Consider the following 22,063-nt stretch of genomic DNA (forward strand, 5'->3'; position numbering starts at 1 on the left):
GCAGTGGGATCAAGTTTTATTGTATGATATGATGAGTTAAAATTTTGTTTGCTGTAAATGGAATATTTTTGTATAAAGAATGCCAGGTAAACGAGATTGGTGACTGCTGGGTGGTTCTGTGATGGTATAAAGAAGTGGCGATTTCGACTCCACCTAGACTGGAGCACTACAGTCCTATTAAAATGCACAGATATGAAGTTGATGGATTTCTTGCAGGAAAAGAGAAAAAACCATGGACTGAACTTAGTAAAGAAGACAAAATTGCCAGTAAGTTGTTGATATTTTATCTGATCAATTTAAATTCTCTTTCACTTGAAAACGCCAAAATATTTTGCCTTTTTGTGGGAGAGATCAAAATAGTTCAAAGTTCATACACAGGATGCTTAAAGTTTTAAATATTCAGTTTTATTGATTTTAGTATACAGAGCCTCGTTTCCTTACACAATCGAGGCAATGAACAACACAGGAGAGTCTTATACCAAAGAAATTGTTGGTGCTGTTGCCATGTTGTTGGCATTATCAATGTCATTTTTCTTGTTTCTGCGGAAATATGGTAAGAAAACCACATATAGTTTTTTCTGGTTGATGTTCATATTTTATATTGTTGACATCATTAGGTTTGATGTTTGAGTTTCTGTATGAAAAGGACTAGATGGAAAATTTTTTTTGATTCACATTGATAGAAGGGATGTCAATTTGTTTTTAATGACAAAAGCCAAACTAGAATGAGGTGTCTTGAAGTAAAACCCATTCAAGTGTAATGTTTAGCACTTAACCAAGTCATCGTTTAAGATATACACTTCAATACACAACATTACCTAATCATCTTCTAAGATATACACTTAATTATACAACATTACTGTCATGACACATTTCTCGACATGTACATTAAAGTTGCAATTCTTTTGTTTGTCAAAAGTGTGAAATTTTTACATGTGAAAGCAATGTTTTGAATGTGACTTCATAAATTTAAACAATAATTATACTCAAAGCATTTGAAATTTATAACTGGGAATTGTAAAACATACTATTACAATGTTTGTTGCGATTCAATAATGAAATTCTCTTCCTCCCAAGAACCCTACTGTGCTTACTCATAGCCCTTTTGTACTTTGAAAATTCTGAGTGCTAGCAAATAACTTGATATTATAGTTCTTACCTGATCTTTGCAATTGACTTAACTGCAAGCATATCAATACACATGTAAGAAGAAGGACCCAAGAAAATGATTTTTTTTCAATTTCTTTGTCTTAGATGGGTTAGTACAGAACGTGAATGTCCTTGAATTTAAGTTGAAAAATTCAAAGCCTTAAAAGTACTTCAATTCAATAAGATGTGCTTGAAAGTGCTCGAGTTCAAACATTTTTCTCAGTACCGGTACTTTCTTTTCAAAAGTTTAGTTGAAATTGTATTTTAAACCTTTATTGCAAAAATAACTATTGTGCTAAAGGGTTAAAGTGAGTAGTTTGAAGTAATCTACCAACATAGCAGTTTTCAAGTCATGAAAACACACCATTTGCTCTTGATTCATTGCAAAAAGTTCTTTTGTTTTAATTTCGATCATGGTTTTAATGATTTCTTTCAAACTCTGAGTGTGACGCTTATGAGATTACCATACTGGCTACCATTCGTTTTTAATTTCTCACCTTCGTACACAGTCGTATAGGAACTCTGGCATTACGTCCATTACTAATTTATTAATACTGTGATATGTTTCTGTGCGTCAAAAATCACACAATTCTATCGTATTTGGAAGAAATAAATTAACAACTCGGTATTTGTTATCTACTATCCTTTTTGAAAAAGAGATTATTATAAAGTGCACAATTGCCCTTTTAAATCGATTTTAAACACGTCGTTTGGACGCAGATAGAATGCAAAAGCCACGTTTTCCCAGAGAGCATGCTCTACATCATCCTCATCAATTTTGGAGAATCTTTTGAATCGTTTGATTTTCTTTCTGGTCGTTGCCTGTGGATACCATCCAACGACCATTATCATCTCTTGTTATGATGCTCTCTTTCTCTGGTATTACTGGATATCTGGAAAATTGCTCATGACCTTCTATTGCTTTGCTCCATACTAGGACGGCGTGCATTATTTCTTTTTCGTAGAGGAAGGTCCCAAGGATGCTGAACTGGACATCGTTTTCCAGTCCTATGTAATTTCTATAGTGACGTAAAATTGATTGGATGGGAAATTGAAAGTAACATTTCCTATGGCATTTTTTTCTTGTTCGAAACGCTTGGGATGTTGCAAACTGACTTCTTATGCTATCAAAATGGTCCACCCCTGTCTCAGCAAACTTGGACAAGTGTTTAATTAAGTGGTCTTGTAGCTTTTCGGGGACATCGTCAGGGAAAACTGGACTCCACCATGACAGGTTGGCAATCACATCTCGCTTTCTTTTCATGTTTATTTTCTTCTCTTGAGCTTGAAAACCTCCGTCTTCAATGATCGAATTCGAAATGTTTTCACTCGTGAAATGCGCCAATTTCTCAATGGGAATACCATAGCCTTGCTGTTTTGCTTTCTGCAAGGCGTTCCACTGCGTTTGACAAACGCCTTTTTTCCATAATTTTGTCATATTGATGGGATGAGGAAAAGGACATTCATAATCAGAAATATAGTCATAACGACGTTTTTTCTTGCTTCGTAAGTCTTTGGTCAAAGTAGGACACCATTCTGCTTGGGTCACATGTCTCTCTAGGCAAATTAGTTCTTCACCTTTCTCATTTTTTTCCCCAATTAACCACTTTTTCATTGTGCCGTGCTTTCTTTTCATTGTAAAGAAGTCATGCGCAGAAACGTCTCTGCTTTCAATAACGGCAAACCTTTAAAAAGCAGACAATAACATCAAATTCATCGTTAGTTTGACGTAACTCGAGTTTATGACTTTACAACCATGTTCATTCAAATAACCGTAGCGAACGTATCAATCTCAGAATGATGCTCATATAAGTTACGAAAGTAATTTGTGTTGTTCAAATTTGTGTTATGACGTCAGTTTTCCTTAACTTTACATGACGATTTTTTATTTGGGGACAAGACGAAACAGCTCTAGATCTTATTTTTTAATGTTGTATTCTGGAAAACGATATATAGGCTATAATAATTTAATATAATATATTTATAACGATAATGAAACCTGTGACTTTCATGTTTAGTATGACTCTGTGGTGAGTGTGGTTGTAAATGTAAAAGGTACTCGTATTTGTGGAGTGTACATGGACATGTACAAGTTTGCAAGATTGTTTTGAAGTTTGGAAATTAATATGAATTTTGTTGCCACTATCGGAAATTCACTGGTGTAAACCTTGCAACTCAGCAACCAACCTCAGAAAATTTGGCAAAATTTGTGTGAAATCAACTGTAAAGCGGCAACTATTATGCACATTAGGACTATAGACATACCTCAAATTAAACGACTATAATCGTAACAATTTCCTTACAATTTTTAAGTTAGAGTCATGGAGGGACTTTTTAGAGTCGTCAGAATGTTACCGAGTTTCTAGAAGCAGAAATATTGTCGTTAATTAGGTTAATGAATGGAATTTATTTGTCTTTGTTACGTTGACATGCACTTCTTATGTCAGACGTCATTTAGTTCTTTACCGAGACTTTTATCTTTGAGCTGGTTTGTTTTGTTGCTGTTTACTGTTTAGTTTTCTGTTTGGGTGATCTTAATTTTCGGCGATTATTGCGAATGAGTCTGTTTTCTCATAGTGCAATGAAAGCTTTATTTACTTGAATTTTTTTAAAAAAACTTCAAAGGAAATCGCGTAAAATGCTCTTGGATCGTTCATAGTATAAATTATATTGTTACCGGAACATACCTTTGAAATTGAGTAATCCTCGAAATTATTTCACGAGCAATAGATATAGGCCAGTTATTGCTTTCTCATAGGGTTGCAGTAAAATAACACAATCGTCATGTATGAATGCTACAATTATATAGTAAATCAAATACTTTAATTTCTATCAATTTAAATTTTTAATACATGTAAAGAATTGCTATAGAATAGCTCCACAGGATTAAATAGTCATGCAAATAACGCAACAACCGCTTACTACAATAAGAAACTCTTAAAATTATCTTAATCCTGAGTACTTTTAAATAACTTTTTGCAATTTTAATCTAAACTCCATGCCCAAACCCCAGTGATATCAAAATTACACCATTAGACACCAGTTTCTATTCGAATATTGTAGGACATAAAACGACTTTTAGTTGTTGAATATACATACATATATACGTACACATATTCATATTTGTGTGTTATTATGACGATGTTACACAATATTTGTATATTAGAGGGGTTTTTGTAATGTTTAATAGCGCTGAAATTGGTCTTCATCACGCATCGATTTGCTTTTGCGTGCATGTACGATTGGAAAAAAAGGATTTTAATTTTTATTGTTGTAAGGATAGTTTTAAGTTTCCTGCGTGAAACATCAAATGTTGCTGTAAATGAAAAAACTTCTTTCTTGCCTTTAGAATCTTTCAGAAGATTTGGCAAATTTCACCGTATTCAAGCTGTTGTACTCTCTGTCATGTTTAACAACAAACACTCTGTTTAAAATTTTGTGCTTATTATTACTTTGAATGGCATTCGAAGTTCTACTGTTGTTGGGTATTTCATTGGTTAACAATATATTTATATCTATATACAATCGCATCCTCAACCAAATTAATGCTTTTTGTCATCTCTTGTTCTCTGTTATTCCTAAATTTTTAAAACGTTGCTATTTTCCTCGACGAAACAATTGGTCAACAATATTTTTTGTTTAGCATGGTTTTCCTACCTAGCTTTCCATTGAAGCTTTCCCAAAATTTGGACAGTAGCTTCTTCCAGCGATCTTGTAGTTTCTCAGGATCGAAACTGTCTAGAAGTTTTATTTTCAATGGAAGGAAACTCGACTTAAATATAAAGCGTCTATATACGTTAAATAACTAATGATTCCAATTCTTATGATTGGTTCAATTCATTATGCGACTTTTAAAGCAGGTGGTTTGTCGGTTTCTCCTTGGCTTGTCCATCCTTTGAGTAAAATTTTAAATCAGAAATTGCGTTTGGAAATATTGTGTTTCATACATAGGGTAATCTTTTTCCGTTGATATAAAATTCCAAATTACTTTTGCTAGAAGGTCTTGACTCTTATACTATATAAAATGTAAATTTTCAAATTTCCTATAAGTTTAAATATTTATGCTAATGATTTTAGACGAGATGTGATAAATAACATTAGTATTTGCAGCTATGAAATTCTAACAATTTCAATTTTAATGCGATGATCTTGCCGTCTTGACCAGCTTTCTTGGAAATTAATACTAATATGAAAAGTTGCACTGTTTTGTGTTTGCAGCATGTTCAATATCGTGGCAACATAAAAGCGAAAGTGAAAATGAACGCAAATGGTTTGTTTTGTTCGTATGTTAAATAACAGACGCTGCATGGCTAACTTAGCATACTTTTTGAGCATGATGATATTTAAGATCCATTAGAACAGAATATTTAACCCATGTACTTCTTTAATATTAAAGTTACATGTGTTCGTGCGTTACAAATTGTATGTCTGAAGTAAGCGGAAAACGAAAGCCAGTTGATTCAATGACTGAGATATTGCTTTTCCTAGACAAATCCTAGAAGTCCCTGTCATTTTGAGTTGTAATAATTTACTTTTGAAATCATACGGTGTCGATCAAAAACAGCTTCATGGATTTGCAAAAGAATTTGTTAAAACTGCCCTTTTCACTAGGGAAATGCCCTAGAAGCTTATGCCTTCTCCCGTAACTCAACATGCTTCCTACGCCCCTGCTAGAATGTTAAAATGACGTTGCAGCATAAAAGTGAAAGTGAACGCATATGGTTTGTTTTGTATGTATACAAACCGATCAATGTTTCTTGGATCCTGGTGCGCGTTCATTAATTTGGAAATTTTGTAAAAAAGATAGTACAAACTATCAAACAAAAAGCAAAATCAAAGCAAATTATTGAAATAATCGCTTGAAGTTCCTGGTGTAAGTTAAGCAGTCCATACATTATATGGAAATCATGTGTTGTTTATAAAATGCCGGTGTGGCGGTCTGAGTTGATCTTTGTCACTGAGATTTCATCCACTGCGTGCGATGCTTCTACACATTATAAAACACCAAGTGTGTAGTAACAATATTTACAAACATTATACATATGATGTGTTTTCTCGGTCAAAAGAAAATATAACGTACGCTTTTGAGGAGTTGACGTCTACAATTTTTATTTTAAGAGATCGACCTTTATTACAAATGATGATTAACTTTAGTAATTCGTGCGTCGCTTGAAAATATTCTCATATCATTAAGGTTTTGCTCAACTGATTTCTCAATTTTTGTTATATTTGCGTAAAAGAGGAAGCTTGCTTTAAATCACTGAAAAGCTCCTATTATATTTTATGTAAATGTGTTTCCAAGTTATCGATATAAAATATCTCTCCTTCTGGCACATGAAAGGCAAAAGACACACAATCATAACGTCTATACATGGGATATTTACTGCAATCAAAACGCTTGATTTCGTTTCCCGTAGCCTGTGGATACCACCAAAATTTGCCTTCGTTATCTCTCGTTACGACGTTGTTTTCTTGCGGTACGAGGGTATTCAGCAAATTCATTCTTACCTGCTCTTTCACTGCATACTAGAACGTTGTATTCTACTTTTGTTGTGTAAGCAAAGGTTCCCAATATTCTAAACTCAATGTTTTCATCGCCAATGTAATCTTGATAATTATTAAGCAAATCGTCCAGTGAATATTGAAAGTAACGGCTGCATTTTTTGCCTTGTCTGTTCTTAGAATACACGTCAAATGCATAGGAGATTCCAAACTGGTCTTTGATGTCTATTGTTATGTTGTTATCGTGATCAAAGACTTTCAAGAAACAATTTCCCATGTGATCTTGCAAACCTGTGACATCATCGTCTTCAATGGTGGAGCCCACCAAGACAGATGAGCATAGACGTCCTCGTCGTTAGTCTCGTTGATCTTTTTTTTGCCGCCTATAAAGCCGTGAGAGGTAATTATACCATCTTTATTATCTGTGCAATGAACCAGATTTTGATTGCGATTGGATATCCTTGCTGTTTGTCAGACTGCAAAATATTCAATCCATTTTCGCTAAGCTCGTCGAGAATTGGCATATGGTTGTCATAAGGAAAAGGGCATTCGTAGTCTGATATGTAGTTGTACTTCCACTTTCCATCGAATCCTTGATTCCATTCAGGATTCTTCCACTCTTTTTGTTGTACGTGTCGTTTTGGGCAAATGCGTTCTTTACCACCACTGTTGCACATACCGTCAATCCATTCTTTCTGCGACATTGCCATGTCTAAACTATTTCACAATGTTCAAGGCTCTTGTGTTAATACAATTCCTAAACAAGTTACGTGCATCCTTAAAATATGATCCTCGAGGAGTGTGGTGGAGAGAAAAAGAGAAAATTTTATGAACTATAGGATGTACTGACTAATTCTTTTAAAAGTCTTTCACAATGTTTTTCCTCTCACACATTTTAAATTTATTAATACTTGCACCGATGTAATCTTATTTAATACAAGTTTTTTTTTCAAGACATTTAACTCCGAACGAAAAATAATAGTTTCGTATTTTCTCCCTACTGACAATCATTGCTTAGCGCCACATGAACGTTTTTCATTGGTCTACAGAAGCGTTTATATTGACATTTGCCTACACGGAAGTAATATACGATATCATTTTCTAAGAAGTCTGATATAATAACACGCACAATGTAGTTGAAATTTTTTCAACTATAAAGTCATATGTTGGATTGCATAATTTATTTTCCTAAAATATAAACAATACAACCCGTGCGTTGATTGGTCTTTCGTTGTGTTTGCATTAGCTTGTGCAGGCCGATCTGATCTGAAATAGAATTCACGAATCAATCATCAATGCTCGTTGAAATACAAACACATTTGTTTCGCATTAGCATTGCTTTATAAAAGAAATCAAAGATTTTATGTTTGCACTGGCATACGCAAACCTCGGACATGTTTGTGAAAACTCTCCACCTGCGGTCGACTTGCACTGATTTGATCTCTAGTGCTCCCAAACGTGTCCTCGGTTTAGACACAGTACGCATTTTCAATGCGTACTGTGCAACTTACACAATACGGATCAAGTTGCAACTTGCCCTTCTGCGTGTTTCATCTTTACTGAAACAAAACGGCTTTCTTCAAATATGCAAATCAGATTGTAGATATAGTGTTTAAAAATTAGCATATATTTCTGGAACAATTTGATGTATAAGAAAGAACCTGTGTAAATTTATGCGCTCTCGGTCATAATACCGTAGTTGTGTTTAAACGGAACACAACTACGGTATTAGTGGCCACGAAATATCCACAATGAACCAGCTAGTCAATAAGATCGGGAATTGATTCAATGTAATGTATTGTGATTGGTATTCACTAAAATATTGATGCCAATTGTAGATGTCTATGTCACGTTTTGAAAATTTACATCTCAAACTATGCGATATCGATGGAAATCAGCCTATATGCTTTCGTTTACAATTTATCAAACAATCACTGTAAAATCCTTAACTGAATTATGGCTACAAACTTAGAGTTTTAGATACAACATTTTCTTTTGGGTTAAATTAAAGTCAATCTTTAGAGTAGAAACGTGAGAAAGCATGCACGCTTTAAAAGACTAGAACGCTCAATTAAATAACTTGATTTTATGAGAATGTTTTTCCAAATCATTGGTCTTAAATATCTCTTCTTCTGGCACATGAAATGCAAAAGACACACGATCATATATTCTATACTTTCACTGCTATCAAAACGTATAATATCACCCCCTCCTGTCGCCTGTGGATACTACATCCATTTGCCATCGTTATCTCTCTTTACGACGTTGCTCTCTTGAATGTCTAGGTATTGAGAGAATTCCTCCTTCCCTGCACTTTCACCGCATACTCTACTTTACTTGTACTATACTTTTTTCACAATAATTGTAACTTGCTTGCAGTTTTTACTTTTTGTAATGCCTCAAATTCTCTCACGCCTCGCTGAATATCGGTTGGCCGTGGGATCATGTATTCAGCCTCTTAGGAAGTATGAATCACGAGAAGGAGGTTGAGAAAACACGACAGGATGTATTTTTCAAGATCAATAATAGAAATTTTTTCAGTGCGTTTCAGCTCTCTATGTTTTTTAATTCATTACAACATGCAGGGACCTATTTCCTATTTGATACAAGTTTTTGTAACTCGAAAGGAAAATATTAATTTTTAGCATTACTTTAGCGATGCGTATTTCTTAATATAAGTGTTCGCTGATTGGCCGACATCAACCCTGTATATTAAGTAGTAGATCTTGTCAACTTGACTTGATATTAATATCTAGAATTGATGTCCCCGGCAACTTCAACAAGAGAAGATCTACCTGAACTTTGAGTTAATCAATAGGCGAGCTCTATATCAATAATAAACTAATCAAATGAAGAATTTTAAAAATATGTTTTAAGTGACTGCATTCGTTACGATTGGTAACCAGCAAATCAAAATGGCATATACTGTTTTCTGAAACTCTCGACTTGAGAAAAATCTCTAGGAAAACTCAAGTTAACTCCAAATCAAGTGACAAAGCATTTCGTGAGCATATAGGGATGTGTGCATATAGGGATATTGGTAACACAATTAAAATCACCATAAAAATTATTAATTTTCTGTCTATTGTTCATAAACGTTATGGCGATATTATATTCACCGACGACACTAATTGTAAAACGTCAAATCATTGTGTCAGTCAATTTGTTCAAATGTTGTAAAAATGCCCCTGATTGTGCCTTTACGCAGGCTAGCAAAGGCAATTGCGCGAGAGGAAAGAAGTATAATTGTACTTCAAAATTTCATATCGAATGGCGACATTACTGGGGAAGTTTTATTTTAATACTTGGCGAGTTTTACCATTTAAACAACAATATCGTTTGGGATTATATAAGAAAGAGGTTTGTGCACGACAAGTTGTTTCTGACTTTTAAAGATACAAATATGTTTTGTCTGAAGGGACTTGTCCAGTTGTCCTGTCAGTTAGATTACATAATTTGTCTTGAGCAAAAGATTTTTTTGCTTCGCTTTTACACATCAACGCTTGCCTATCTCCATATGAGCACTCTCGTCTTTATCTACAAGTTTGGCAAACTTTCAATCTTGCCCTGTCTATTGATCTTAATCGCGTTTTCTGGATTGCATTCCGAAGTCAGACTCAGACTGTCAAGGTCCTGGAGTTGGCTACCTCACCTGTCGTGCTTGGCTTAGGTGTATGTAACTGAATTTTGAACAGCTAAAAAATTAGATTTTTTGGTGTGGGTAAAATAGGCCTCAAAATAGCTTTGCTGTAATATGAAGCCAGTTCAATGCCTTGTCTTTTGTTGTGGTAATATTCAACCAGAAACGTTTGAAATTTATTCATATGATGTTTTAAATCAGGTATATCTTTGTAATTGGGCCTGATTGGCAATGCTTATGGATTAAAGATGAACAAAGTTAAAGCATGGATGTTCTTCCCCCTTCAATTATTTTACTAATTTGATAAAAACTGACCTTCCTTAGTTGATGTTAGGATACTTTAGTCTACATATTTATAAAATTGTAGTTTATTATCACTATATAGGTTGAATGTTTGATTTTGAAAAGCCAGAAAGCATTCTATGCCAATGTTATTGCCCGAAATGAAGAAGAAAGACGGATAGCTGAAAAGATTAAATCAAATCTCAATGCTTCAAAAATTGAAGTAGAAGACATATCAGGCATGCTATGAATTAACCATATATTTTTTTAATTTCACCATAGAATACACTCTATTGATGTAAACTGCAAAGTTGGTCTCTCACAAGTTTCTTAGACTATTCACTGTCATTGTTTTGAGATCTGCATGATTGGTAGAGGCATTTTACCAACAGGCATCCACTGTTTGAAATTTAGCATTTTATTGATTATGGCTGTAACTGTTTTCAGCAAATGTAAAAATCTTATAATTTTTCTACACAAAATTACTTCAAGGTTTGGACTCGGAGACTTGACTCAACTTGTCCCCTCTCAAAACTGTCAAGCAATGTACCTGACCTTTTAGGGGGGGTTTGTAGGGAGCTAGGCATTTAACATGCTTTTTCGCATTTGAATCTGCAGTATGTTTGGACAGCAGTTTAAATCAAAAGGTTTGTAACACTACTTCTGCACTTTAGGTGGCTGTGGTTCCATGTACAGAATATTAGTGGAGTCGTCAGAATTTGAGGGAAAGCGCACCATACAACAACACAGAATTATAAATGATGTAAGTCTATGTTTTTAAAACTTGTTTTGGCTAGCTTTTTTCTTTGTTATTATCTTTCCAGTAGAATATAAAGAATTATTGTTCATCAAGGCATTTTATACAGCTGTATTGCAGTCTGTTTTGTAATGCAAAGTCAGTTCTCACAAAAACTGACTTTGCATTATCTTTAAATTGTGTTTCATGGAGTATTGATGAAATACTGATGGGAAAGTGTGCCCTGAATCTGATTGGTTGAACAATCTTATAATATTTAAGTTATAGCAGTTATACTTGCCAGGGGTCTCTTTTCACTTTGGTTGCCTGGACCAATTGATCAGTTCATTATAATACCTGTTCAAATGTGAGCTGGGATTATTGTTTAACATGATAGTCAGCTCTGCTGCTGTAGCCATAGGACTAGTTAATGTTGATATTTTTTTACTTATTTTCAAGCCATGCAAAATTTTGACTTGCTTCTTCTCTTGCTTACCCATTTCGTTTTCTCAAGTTTCTTTTCTATTCACCTTTTCTACTTAAGACAAAACTAGAGCTTAAAATAAATTTTTTCCTTAGATATTGAAAGATGATGTAAAAGACATGCACGGACTGACATTGCAAACATGTTCTACGAAATAGCTCGCCGCATACAGTTGGCTGCTAGAGAATAAGTCTCAAGGTCATGCTTAGTTCGCTTAGCCCTTATGGTTTCACACCCGAAGTTTCGTATGAAGTGTACTTATTTGCATATAGCAAAATACGAAAGCCGTTGTTTTTAGAATCCCCAAAATGAAGTTAACCAAGCGCGCAAAGCATGACTTTAAGACTCATAATTTTGTACTTGAACAGTAAAAAGGGTTTGCCCTAAAGGCTCTCCGAAACTCTCAGATATTCTTTGGCTGTGTTAGTCAGAAATAAGAAAAAGGAGAGCGATGCATCGAAGCTCAAACGAATGTTCGAAAAAGCTCTGAAGGTCCTAGTACATCTCACTTGGCACGCCATTGTCATGTCATGTCATGTGTTAATGCCAAAATGAAGTTAACCAAGCGCGCAAAGCATGACTTTAAGACTCATAATTTTGTACTTGAACAGTAAAAAGGGTTTGCCCTAAAGGCTCTCCAAAACTCTCAGATATTCTTTGGCTGTGTTAGTCAGAAATAAGAAAAAGGAGAGCGATGCATCGAAGCTCAAACGAATGTTCGAAAAAGCTCTGAAGGTCCTAGTACATCTCACTTGGCACGCCATTGTCATGTCATGTCATGTGTTAATAACTAAATGTATCTTTTTTTCACAAAATATTGATGAAATGTTTTCCAAAGATTGATATTTATTTAGAAAATGTTTGCCACCCTTTTTACTCTCACTAATTAGTAATACCAAATTTTACCAATCACAAATCACGATATAAACTAAAAGCTCCATAATTTGAGTGTCTGATATGTTATCCTTTACGCATGCGTGTGTTTGTGCGTGAAAAGCATGCGACAAAACAAATAGCTTTGGAGGCCAATATGTCACTGTACCCTTTCTCCTACACAGATCTCTATGATATTCTAACAAAAGACTTAAGTTTGATTTTAAAATAAAAATGTTGTCAAAAAGTATAAGTTGCCAAAGTCAACAAAGATAAAATCCAAGGACCGTGTAAAGTTCACCAAATGTTAACGTCATATCTCTTCCAATTCTTTTTGAATTGTGGTCGCTCATGTTTTGTGTACGGCGCTTACTCAGATCAGCAAGGTTCTTCTGAGGATATTTGGTATGCAGCAGCGTAGACTGTGATGGCATTTTCTTGACTTAACAAGTGCTCCATTGTAACATGAAGTTGCACAGTGTCCAATTACTTCCATCTCGTTATCCATAGGACTGTAGCATGTTGTACAATCCGCTGGCCAAGCTTGTTCACCTAACAGCAGGAGCAGAAGAAACCAGATCCTCTTGTCCATTGTGCGAGCTTTCAAAGTCTTATCTGCGAGGGAAAAACGATGATTTTCAATAATTGTATATCGTTCGGGTGTTCATAATGAGCAGCGAGGGGAGCGAGCTTTCTTGCTGTCCAAGGCATTCGACATTGCGAAAGTTTATGTCTTAAATGGCATTTTGGCAGCTTTGAAGGCTATCAGATTGAGCGATGAAATAATTGTCAGCAATATGCATTTGCATTTAATCGCGCTTTACATTCAAAAGCTTACACGAAATCGAGGCGACCTGTCAACGTGAAGCGCAACGTGGTGTTTGTTTTTATCAATGCACGCTATAATTTTTTTTACGGTATGTGTTCCTGTGGATGAATGCCCAATTGCTTTCAATAGCTCTTGGGAAGTGGAAAAGGATATGGGTTTTAAATTATTTTTCCCTATTTCATGCAAATATTACCAAATGCAGACTCTGCTTGCCTTAATTTTTCAACTTTTCAAGTCTCATCTCATGAAATTTGTAAAAAATTTATTCAAACGCAGTTTGAGTCGTTTAAAAGTATGGTCATCGCTCTCTATATGCTTAGAGAAATCAAGCACTTATTTATTGTCATTGTATGGATAGCTATGGATAGCTATGGACATCTATGGACATCTACAGAATACAAATAACTAAAGCTAATGTTGCACCTAATGTTGAACACTGAAAAATGGTCTAATCTCCCACACATGGTGTTAAAGTAACATCTCATTTTTTCAAAAATTCCAGAAGACTTATAATGTGACGGTGGCCTATTACATTGATTGTGTAATATTGGATGAATTTGGAATTTTCCTGAGCACCTCCCTATTTTTCATTGCACATTTAACTATGTCGCTTTTATTTTACAGTTCATTTCGTTTTCATGCGTTGAAAATACGTCAATTCGATAAAACTGAACTCCCACATATTAATCTTACTCTCTGATTAAGTTTAGATTAATCGTCGAGTGCACGAACTTAATTAATTAAGTAATTTCAAAATCGGCAACAATCCCAAAAACTCAAAGCTTCTAACTCAAATTGCGTTGATGATGGCAAATTTTACGACATTTGAGATGTCCCAAGAGGTACAAGGTACAAGCATGTTACAAATAATCGCTTGATTGTTCAAATAATTAGCAACATGTGTGAGAAGATGTTTGCACGAATTATCGCAAGATTCCGTAGAGCATTATCAGATTGGACTACTGCTGCTGTACCGGCTGCTACACTGGCTTTTCGTGCATGCAACACAGTCTTTTACAGCAATTTTTTAACCGTTTTGTAAAGTACGAATTTTTTAAGCACGCTGGTCGTGCAAAATCAATGCTGTGACGTCCTTTGTGCGGACATCAATAAGCGTCATGTAAATTGCAGAATACATTACTAAACATTACCTTGTTTCGTAAGAAAACTACTTAAAATGAAGATTTCTTCTTTTCTCGAGTTACTTGTCCAGCCGAGTGTCAAGTGAACTCTCTAATTGAGCGGTCGGTAAGCGAATGCCGTGTGTCCACCGTTATTTCTGTATCCAATATAAGTGTGAAAGTCCCGCATTGCAATAATTCCATTCATCTTTCGACGTCAATTTAAATTTGAAATTCCAGTCGGAAGGTGCAATTACATATTACATACTTTGATGACTCGCCGGCCTCACGTTTTGCGTTTGCAGATTTAAAAATGCTTTCGAAAGTCGGAAGAATCGAATCGAGAATTCTCGATTTTGCATTAATTTTTCTTTCATGTTTTTCTGCGGGAACATATTTTGAGGTTATGAAATTTGAAAAAAAATCAGTCGAGCACAGCATGAATAAACACCCCCTTCCAAAAACGTACAAGTGCCACCTCATGGTGTCGAATTTAATTTTTTATGAATGTTTATAATGCTAACAACAAAACTCTTTGTGGGTGTATTAAAGAATTTAGGCACCAATTATTTTTTAATTAGCATAGGATAATATCCATCTAGTAGTATAATTACCAATGAATATCTGTCCCGTGTGCGTCATGTTTGTTCATTTGCGTTTGACGTGTCGTAGTCGTGCCGAATAAGAATTTAAATTAAATCATGGAAGGCCGGTGCTGTTAGACCTCACCTGTAAACTTTCCATGACAAAGATTCCCTTCCCACCAGGAATTGTACTTAAAATGTTATTTTAGTCGGGTTTGCAATTGTCAACGTGAAGTAAAGAGTAAATCACAATGGGGAAGCATTAATTAGATCAATATATACTGAGGATTAATCATTACGCATTCGAAAAAAAGTTGCAGAAAATGAATGATCGTACTAGGTGGAAGATCGACGTTTATAATAATACCAAAGTCAACAACACGCAATGAAGAAATGAGAAGCGTAAGATTGTTTTTCTATCCTTAATACCTTCGCCATTGATGGATCATGTGTTGTGTGAATATGTCTGCGTGACGATTTTAATGTCGATGTCTGACTCCGCGGGACAGGTCAAAAGCTACCCGAACACAAACATTTGCGTTTCCCGTTTGTGCTTTGCATTCTTCGTAGAAAACCCGCCATGTGAACTGCGAGAGTGTTGAAAAAAAAGGAAACGACACAAACGTTTTGAAATGAAGAAATTTTTGGCTTTGCAATATATAATTACCAGGCTGCCAGCATGTCATGGGTATAATATGCCACGTGACTGTAACCATGAACCATTGTCTAGGATTAAAGAATGATGTCTCAATAATTAATTAAATACAATATTACACAAAATGCCCCATTTAAATAAGATCAAGACTTGACTGCGTTAATTTAGGAAGATGAAGACGATTTAAGCTATTACGGATCGCCCGTTCAACAACCTGATCATGAAGAACAGGCCGCACTGCAAAGTACAAACTGCTAAAAATCAACATTGATTCGTACATCGATGGACAAACGTGCGCAAGGATTGTTTTCTGGCAATCAAACATGACTACATCTTTATTCAATTCAATATTTGTTAATTCTTTTTCATTTCTTGGCCGACCGTCGATTTACCAGACTTAGCAGTCGAAGTAGACTTATCACTGCATTGACAACCTAATGTAATGTAGCCAGTGAGTGTATCGCCATTTTGGGGTGCCTCTGAACTGGCTGCCTGTGCATGGCTAAGCGCGCAAAGCATTACCGTGTAACTTATTCTTTAATGGATCAGCTTTTTCTGTCACGACTGGCCCTTCAAAGGGGGCGGTAGCTACAACGTTGATTGGGGGGGGGGTGGGTGCATATTCATTTCAAAAAATTCAGTAGGGCACAACTGTATATATGATAAAGCACACACCCCCCTTCTCCTCTCCAATTAACGTTCTAGCTACGCCTCAGGACACAGTTACACAAATATTTTTATTGTTGAAGGTGAAAAACTGTCATGACTTTTCCTTCGTATGTTCTTTGGCTTTTCAGTGGCGCTGGATTCTTGTCGCATTGTATCCTAATTGGTCGCCTGTTGCAGTGCGTTCATAAACTTATCTATAAAAGACGATACGACAATTTAATAGGCTATAACTTTCAACGCGCCTATAAAACAGTTGTAATTCCGTCGTCTTAATCTATATAGTAGCGAGCCTAAGCAAAGACTACGAGTACGAATACGAATTACGTCATTTTGGCGCGAAAACATTGCTGTGACAACAAAAACATGTAACCGTCATCAATCTGAGTACGATGAGTACAATTTAATAATTCAAGAAGTTCCTAATAGTGTGCAAATCAACCATTGTTTGAATTTGCTCTTCCGAACATAACGAAGTACTTTTGGGCGCTACGCCATACTAAATAGCGTTGTGGTTGAGAAATCCTGCTCAGAAACGCACCCCTGTATAAATTAGAGCACTCTTGAATTATTAAAATTAGCCAAATGTAACACGTGAACACCGCGTGCCTTTTTCAAATGTTTTGTGCGTGCTGTTTTCGAATTTGTTAAGTGTTTCTTCCCATTGGAATTGTTAACTTAATATTATGTCTGAGCCACTTCGTTTTAAATTTATGTTTGTCAAATGTTTAGTGGGAGCGTTTGAATTTTTATCATTGGGTTCGAACATAAATTTAATATTTGAATGCATGAACAAACTTTCGTAATATTGACTGATTCGGACAACCATAACACGTGGTAGAGCTGGTAAGAGCACCCTGAATTTGACTTCCCATCCTTGGATAGTGACGGAATACATGAATATGCAACTGGGCGTGGCATATGGATAACGCTTTCTTTGTTTCGATTAGAATTTTTAGATGGTGTTATCCATAAAAGAATGGTCAATTCTTAACAAGCATTGATTCGTCGCCTACAAAGGATTACGGGTTTATAATTTATCTTTGTTTTAAGCGTCATGACGTCATCTACAAATTTAGAGATGTGATGAACATTTGTTTTTGTTTTGTTGTTGAGGATCGCGTGCATTTCACGTGATTGACACTTTGGGATTATTACAGAAGGGGGAATTGTTGTTAACATTATAGATTCGAGATGTTGTTATTGAATTGTGAAGTAGTTTTCTTAGAGACGACTTCTTTGTATGATGAAAGTTCAAAATTAAATCATTTGAACTAACGTCAATGTCAAAATTATGTGCTCGAGATAAATATAACGGTTTTATCGTGCAACGTGCATGACAAGAGATGACGTTAGCTTTTCTTACTATTAACTGTTGCATGATTTTTAATTCTTATTTAGCTGACGTTAACACCTGATGAGTAGTCTGCTGAATGCCTAGTAGCCAGCTTTAGCAAGGACTACGAGTACGACTACGGGTATGAATTACGTCATTTTGGCGCAAAAACATTGTTGCGACAACAACAACACGTAGCCGTCAATCAATCTGAGTACCATGTTTTGTAAAAAATTCGTAGTCGCGACTACGATGTCTTTTCACTAAGAAAGAAAGTAGTTATTTTTTCATTGTGTAAGAATTTAGTTTATAGTACTATTTTTAAGTATCCGGTTTTTTTTAGAACCGTTTTTGAGCGCAGATGTACATTTAAAAGGAAAATATGACCTTGAAAACTTTCATGTATTTTGTACTCAAAGTGAACGGTAAACAAACAATAAAATAGCATAAATATATCGTACATAAAATTTAAAACAGTGAAGATTTTTCACTCTAAAGAGTCATATGTTCTCACAAAACCAGTATTACCGATTACTTGATATCGTTATTGACAAATAGAGCCGTAGCTGCTTCGCAAACGTCGGTGTTCTTCACAATAAAAAGGCTCGTTCTGTTGTTTCCAGCTAAACCTCTCTTTTGACGAAGGGACAATGACAACAAACTTCCTCGTGCTATTCCATAACACGGTCAAACTTCGTACTCGTTATCGTAGTCGTTCTCTTGCTAAAGCTCTCTAGTGTCTTTCCAGTGCTGTAGAAGTGGGGGGGGGGCGCTTGGGGAGCCCCCCCCTTCTACCTTTGAAATGGCTAATTTTAAAAGGGCACTATTAACAAAAACGTCAAGAGAGCCCCCCATCTGATAAATTTAGTTCTACAGCACTGTGTCTTTCAACTTTAAAACAGTTCTTTTATAACTATTGAGTTAGTGTTCTATTTTTAAACATTCTTTTAAGGACTATTATATTGTTATTTCGACCTTTCACCATGGTATTTACTATTTTTCAATGAAAAAAATTTAGAATTTTATTATAAGGATAAAGTCCCTATTTTACATTACAAAACCTTTTCGACTAAATTGTGTAATATGTGCTCTATATCCGGCTATGTTTTGTTCGAACGAAATATGCATTTAGATGCGTAACCGATAAATATGTTAAATGAAAGCGAATAATAATTGAGGCCCTTCATTGTTTCAATCTATGAATTTTTATTGAATTTTTCTAATACTTGACGTACGTCAGAACTTAGAAATCTCTTTCGTTTAGAATTAAACGAATTACGGATACCATGCGATGTCCACCAAGACCGTTTTATGTGGCTTTGGCCTACGATTTACTGAACGATTACCGTAATATATCTTTAACATACTTTAGAATGGGATGATGTTTGTACTAAATTTGGCTGTAAGTAAAGCGTCGTGAGTAGGCTTTTGTGAATTATGCAATTGGTAATTTCTTGACTTTATCTTTCACACATTCTGTTTTAAATATCTCTCCTTTTTGCACATGAAATGCAAAAGATACACGATCATAACGTCTGAACTCTTTATAATTTTGGTAGGTGTAAAACGCTTGATTTCGGTTCCTGTAGCCTGTGGATACCACCGAAATTTGCCTTCTTTATCTCTCGTTACGACGTTGCTCTCTTGCGGTACGAGCGGGTATTCAGCAAATTCATCTTTCCCTGCGCTTCCACTGCAAACGAGAACGTTGTACTCTACTTTTTTTTTGTATGCAAAAGTTCCCAATATTCTAAATTCCATCTTCTCATCGCCAATATGGTCTTGATAGGATTTAAGCAGCTCGTCGATTGAGTATTCAAAATAACATTCACATTCATGCCCTTGTTTGCGATAAGAATAAAGAAGAAACAATCGGATTTTCCAAACTGCTCTTTAATATCATTTATGTTGTTGATTTGATCATCGGTAAATTGCGAGAAATACCCTTGCATTTGATTTTGCAGATTTTCGCCAACATCATTGCTGAATCTTGGACTCCACCAAGACAAATAAGCTTTTTGCGTACTATTGATCTTCTTCTCGCCGCCTTTAAAGCCTTTATCTAAAATTATTCCATTCATGTTAGGAAATGGTGTGCAATGAACCAGAATGTTGATTAGGATTGGATCTCTTTGCTGTTTAGCAGCCCGCAATTTTTCTTTTTTTGTCAGGCTGAGATTGGGCTCGTGTCTTTCTTTTGAGTAAGGAAAAGGGCATTCGTAATCTGAGATGTAGTCATAGTGGTTAGGAAATTCACAATTCCATTCTGGTTTCCATTCGTGTTGTTGCACATGTCTTCCTGGGAAAATAAGTTCTTTACCTCGATTTGCCACTCCCTCTATCCATAGTATCTCTGGCCCCGCCATGACTGAACTGTTTCTGAATTTTCTAGTGTGAATAAAAATGCAAAACATGAGGTTGCGATTAACTGGGTTGTTGTACTAACCAATTCTTTTAAAAGTTTTTCAAGTGTTCTTCAACTCTTACATTTTAAACTCGAAACTACATGCAGCCAACTTTCTTATTTTATAGAAGTAAGCTTTTTATTACATTTAATCCCAAAAAAATATTAGTTTTGTAATTATCCCTGACTTCACGCTAAGCCTTGCTTAGCTAATGTCAAACAGCATCAACAGCAGTCTTCGCTTCTGTTAAAACGTAAGTGATTTATGTTATATTACAGTTAAATGTAAGAAGTCTATAGCTTATAAACATCTTTAAGCATTAAAGTACGCAGAGCGCTTATTAAAAAAATAGTTTGTGTGTGTTTTTTTTTGGGGGGGGGGGGTTGTTTTCGTTATACGGTTGATTTTTTGTTGTGTTTGTACTTAATAAAGAAAGCCTACTGTGTAAGACGTGCCCGGTAACAGGTGTACACAGTGAAATAAGAGCCTTCTGTTTAATGTGGGCGTGCTGTTTAGTTTCAATGTTTCTTGTTGCTACTACTAACACCATTATTATCATTTACACCAACACGTAAAAGTTGTGGGAAATTCATGTAACGATGTTATTATACAGACGTTCCAATTTTAGAATTACTTTAAGAATACTTCTAGCTTTATAGAAACATTGATTAAATATCGTCGTCAATGACGTGGATAAATGAATTTTTACTCTTCATTTGTCTTTGTTACGCTGGCATTTTTAGGTTAAAATTCACCTAGTTCCTGACTGAAATTCATTGCTTATGAGTTTGTTTGTTGCTCTTCAGTTTTCTGTTTCGTGATGTTAATGTCCAGTGGTTATTGAGAATGATTTGTCCTTGTTGTGGCGTATTTGCTTTGAAATTATCTCAATGCAGTATTTCGTTTTCGTCTGTTGTTTAATGAAACAAACAAAGCACTTGTTCCGTATGAATTATGCACGAATCTTTCAGACTACAGATAATAAAATTACCAGAACCTACCTTTGAAAATGAGTGCGTTTTTCTCCGTCCTCGAAATTATTTTTCCACCAAAATATACGCCTGTTAAGTTGACCGGTCGCAATTATGTTGTTAGTGACCTTAGGTTTAACGACGCGCTCATCTACAACGCGAGCGGAAATGAATTTTAAGCCAATGCACATGTGCGTGCGTCGTTGAGTTTTGTCGTCATAGATATAATAGAACTAGATTGCTAACGAGTGTTGTTGTTGAGGATCGCGTGCATTTCACGTGATTGACACTTTGGGGTTATTACAGAAGGGGGGAGTTGTTGTTAACATTATACATTCGAGATGTTGTTATTGAATTGTGAAGTAGTTTTCTTAGAGACGACTTCGTTGTATGATGAAAGTTCAAAATTAAATCATTTAAACTAACGTCAATGTCAAAATTATGTGCTCGAGATAAATATAACGGTTTTATCGTGCAACGTGCATGACAAGAGATGACGTTAGCTTTTCTTACTATTAACTGTTGCATGATTTTTAATTCTTATTTAGCTGACGTTAACACCTGATGAGTAGTCTGCTGAATGCATAGTAGCCAGCTTTAGTAAGGACTACGAGTACGACTACGGGTACGAATTACGTCATTTTGGCGCAATAACATTGTTGCGACAACAACAACACGTAGCTGTCAATCAATCTGAGTACCATGTTTTGTAAAAAATTCGTAGTCGCGACTACGATGTCTTTTCACTAAGAAAGAAAGCAGTTATTTTTTCATTGTGTAAGAATTTAGTTTATAGTACTATTTTTAAGTATCCGGTTTTTTTTAGAACC

At 35.3% G+C, this 22,063-nt stretch overlaps 3 protein-coding genes and 1 long non-coding RNA gene across 8 annotated transcripts; 1 reads left to right on the forward strand and 3 right to left on the reverse strand.

The window, feature by feature from the left end:
• LOC124436685 (uncharacterized bolA-like protein C4B3.11c) lies at positions 1-19,222 on the forward strand. 5 transcript variants are annotated; one of them, XM_046986656.1, is made up of 5 exons: positions 1-13; positions 9,883-10,011; positions 10,677-10,812; positions 11,248-11,336; positions 13,177-13,741. In XM_046986656.1, the coding sequence occupies exons 2-5, from the start codon at positions 9,922-9,924 to the stop codon at positions 13,309-13,311; spliced, it is 450 nt and encodes a 149-aa protein (XP_046842612.1). In that variant the 5' UTR covers positions 1-13; positions 9,883-9,921; the 3' UTR covers positions 13,312-13,741. The 5 variants fall into 5 exon arrangements, 3 of the variants coding, with proteins under 3 accessions (XP_046842612.1, XP_046842614.1, XP_046842613.1); XM_046986658.1 differs by lacking the exons at positions 1-13; positions 13,177-13,741 and adding an exon at positions 19,122-19,222 and having other exon boundaries at positions 9,831-10,011; XM_046986657.1 differs by lacking the exons at positions 1-13; positions 13,177-13,741 and adding an exon at positions 11,889-12,630 and having other exon boundaries at positions 9,831-10,011.
• On the reverse strand, positions 1,922-4,906 carry LOC124437260. Its single transcript, XM_046987251.1, has 3 exons — positions 4,807-4,906; positions 3,837-3,944; positions 1,922-2,834 (listed from the first exon to the last, which is right to left on the reverse strand). Exon 3 carries the CDS (start codon positions 2,783-2,785, stop codon positions 1,922-1,924), a length of 864 nt encoding a protein of 287 aa, XP_046843207.1. The 5' UTR covers positions 2,786-2,834; positions 3,837-3,944; positions 4,807-4,906.
• LOC124436686 lies at positions 12,611-14,685 on the reverse strand. Its single transcript, XR_006945431.1, has 2 exons — positions 14,647-14,685; positions 12,611-13,281 (listed from the first exon to the last, which is right to left on the reverse strand). It is a non-coding gene; the product is annotated as an uncharacterized LOC124436686 (long non-coding RNA).
• LOC124436684 lies at positions 19,047-21,370 on the reverse strand. The gene is made up of 2 exons (XM_046986655.1): positions 21,264-21,370; positions 19,047-20,245 (listed from the first exon to the last, which is right to left on the reverse strand). Exon 2 carries the CDS (start codon positions 20,221-20,223, stop codon positions 19,573-19,575), a length of 651 nt encoding a protein of 216 aa, XP_046842611.1. The 5' UTR covers positions 20,224-20,245; positions 21,264-21,370; the 3' UTR covers positions 19,047-19,572.
• Between the last annotated feature and the right edge of the window lie 693 nt (positions 21,371-22,063).

Source organism: Xenia sp. Carnegie-2017, unplaced genomic scaffold, assembly GCF_021976095.1.
Source record: "Xenia sp. Carnegie-2017 unplaced genomic scaffold, XeniaSp_v1 HiC_scaffold_16, whole genome shotgun sequence".
NCBI classification, from domain to species: Eukaryota; Metazoa; Cnidaria; class Anthozoa; order Malacalcyonacea; family Xeniidae; genus Xenia; species Xenia sp. Carnegie-2017.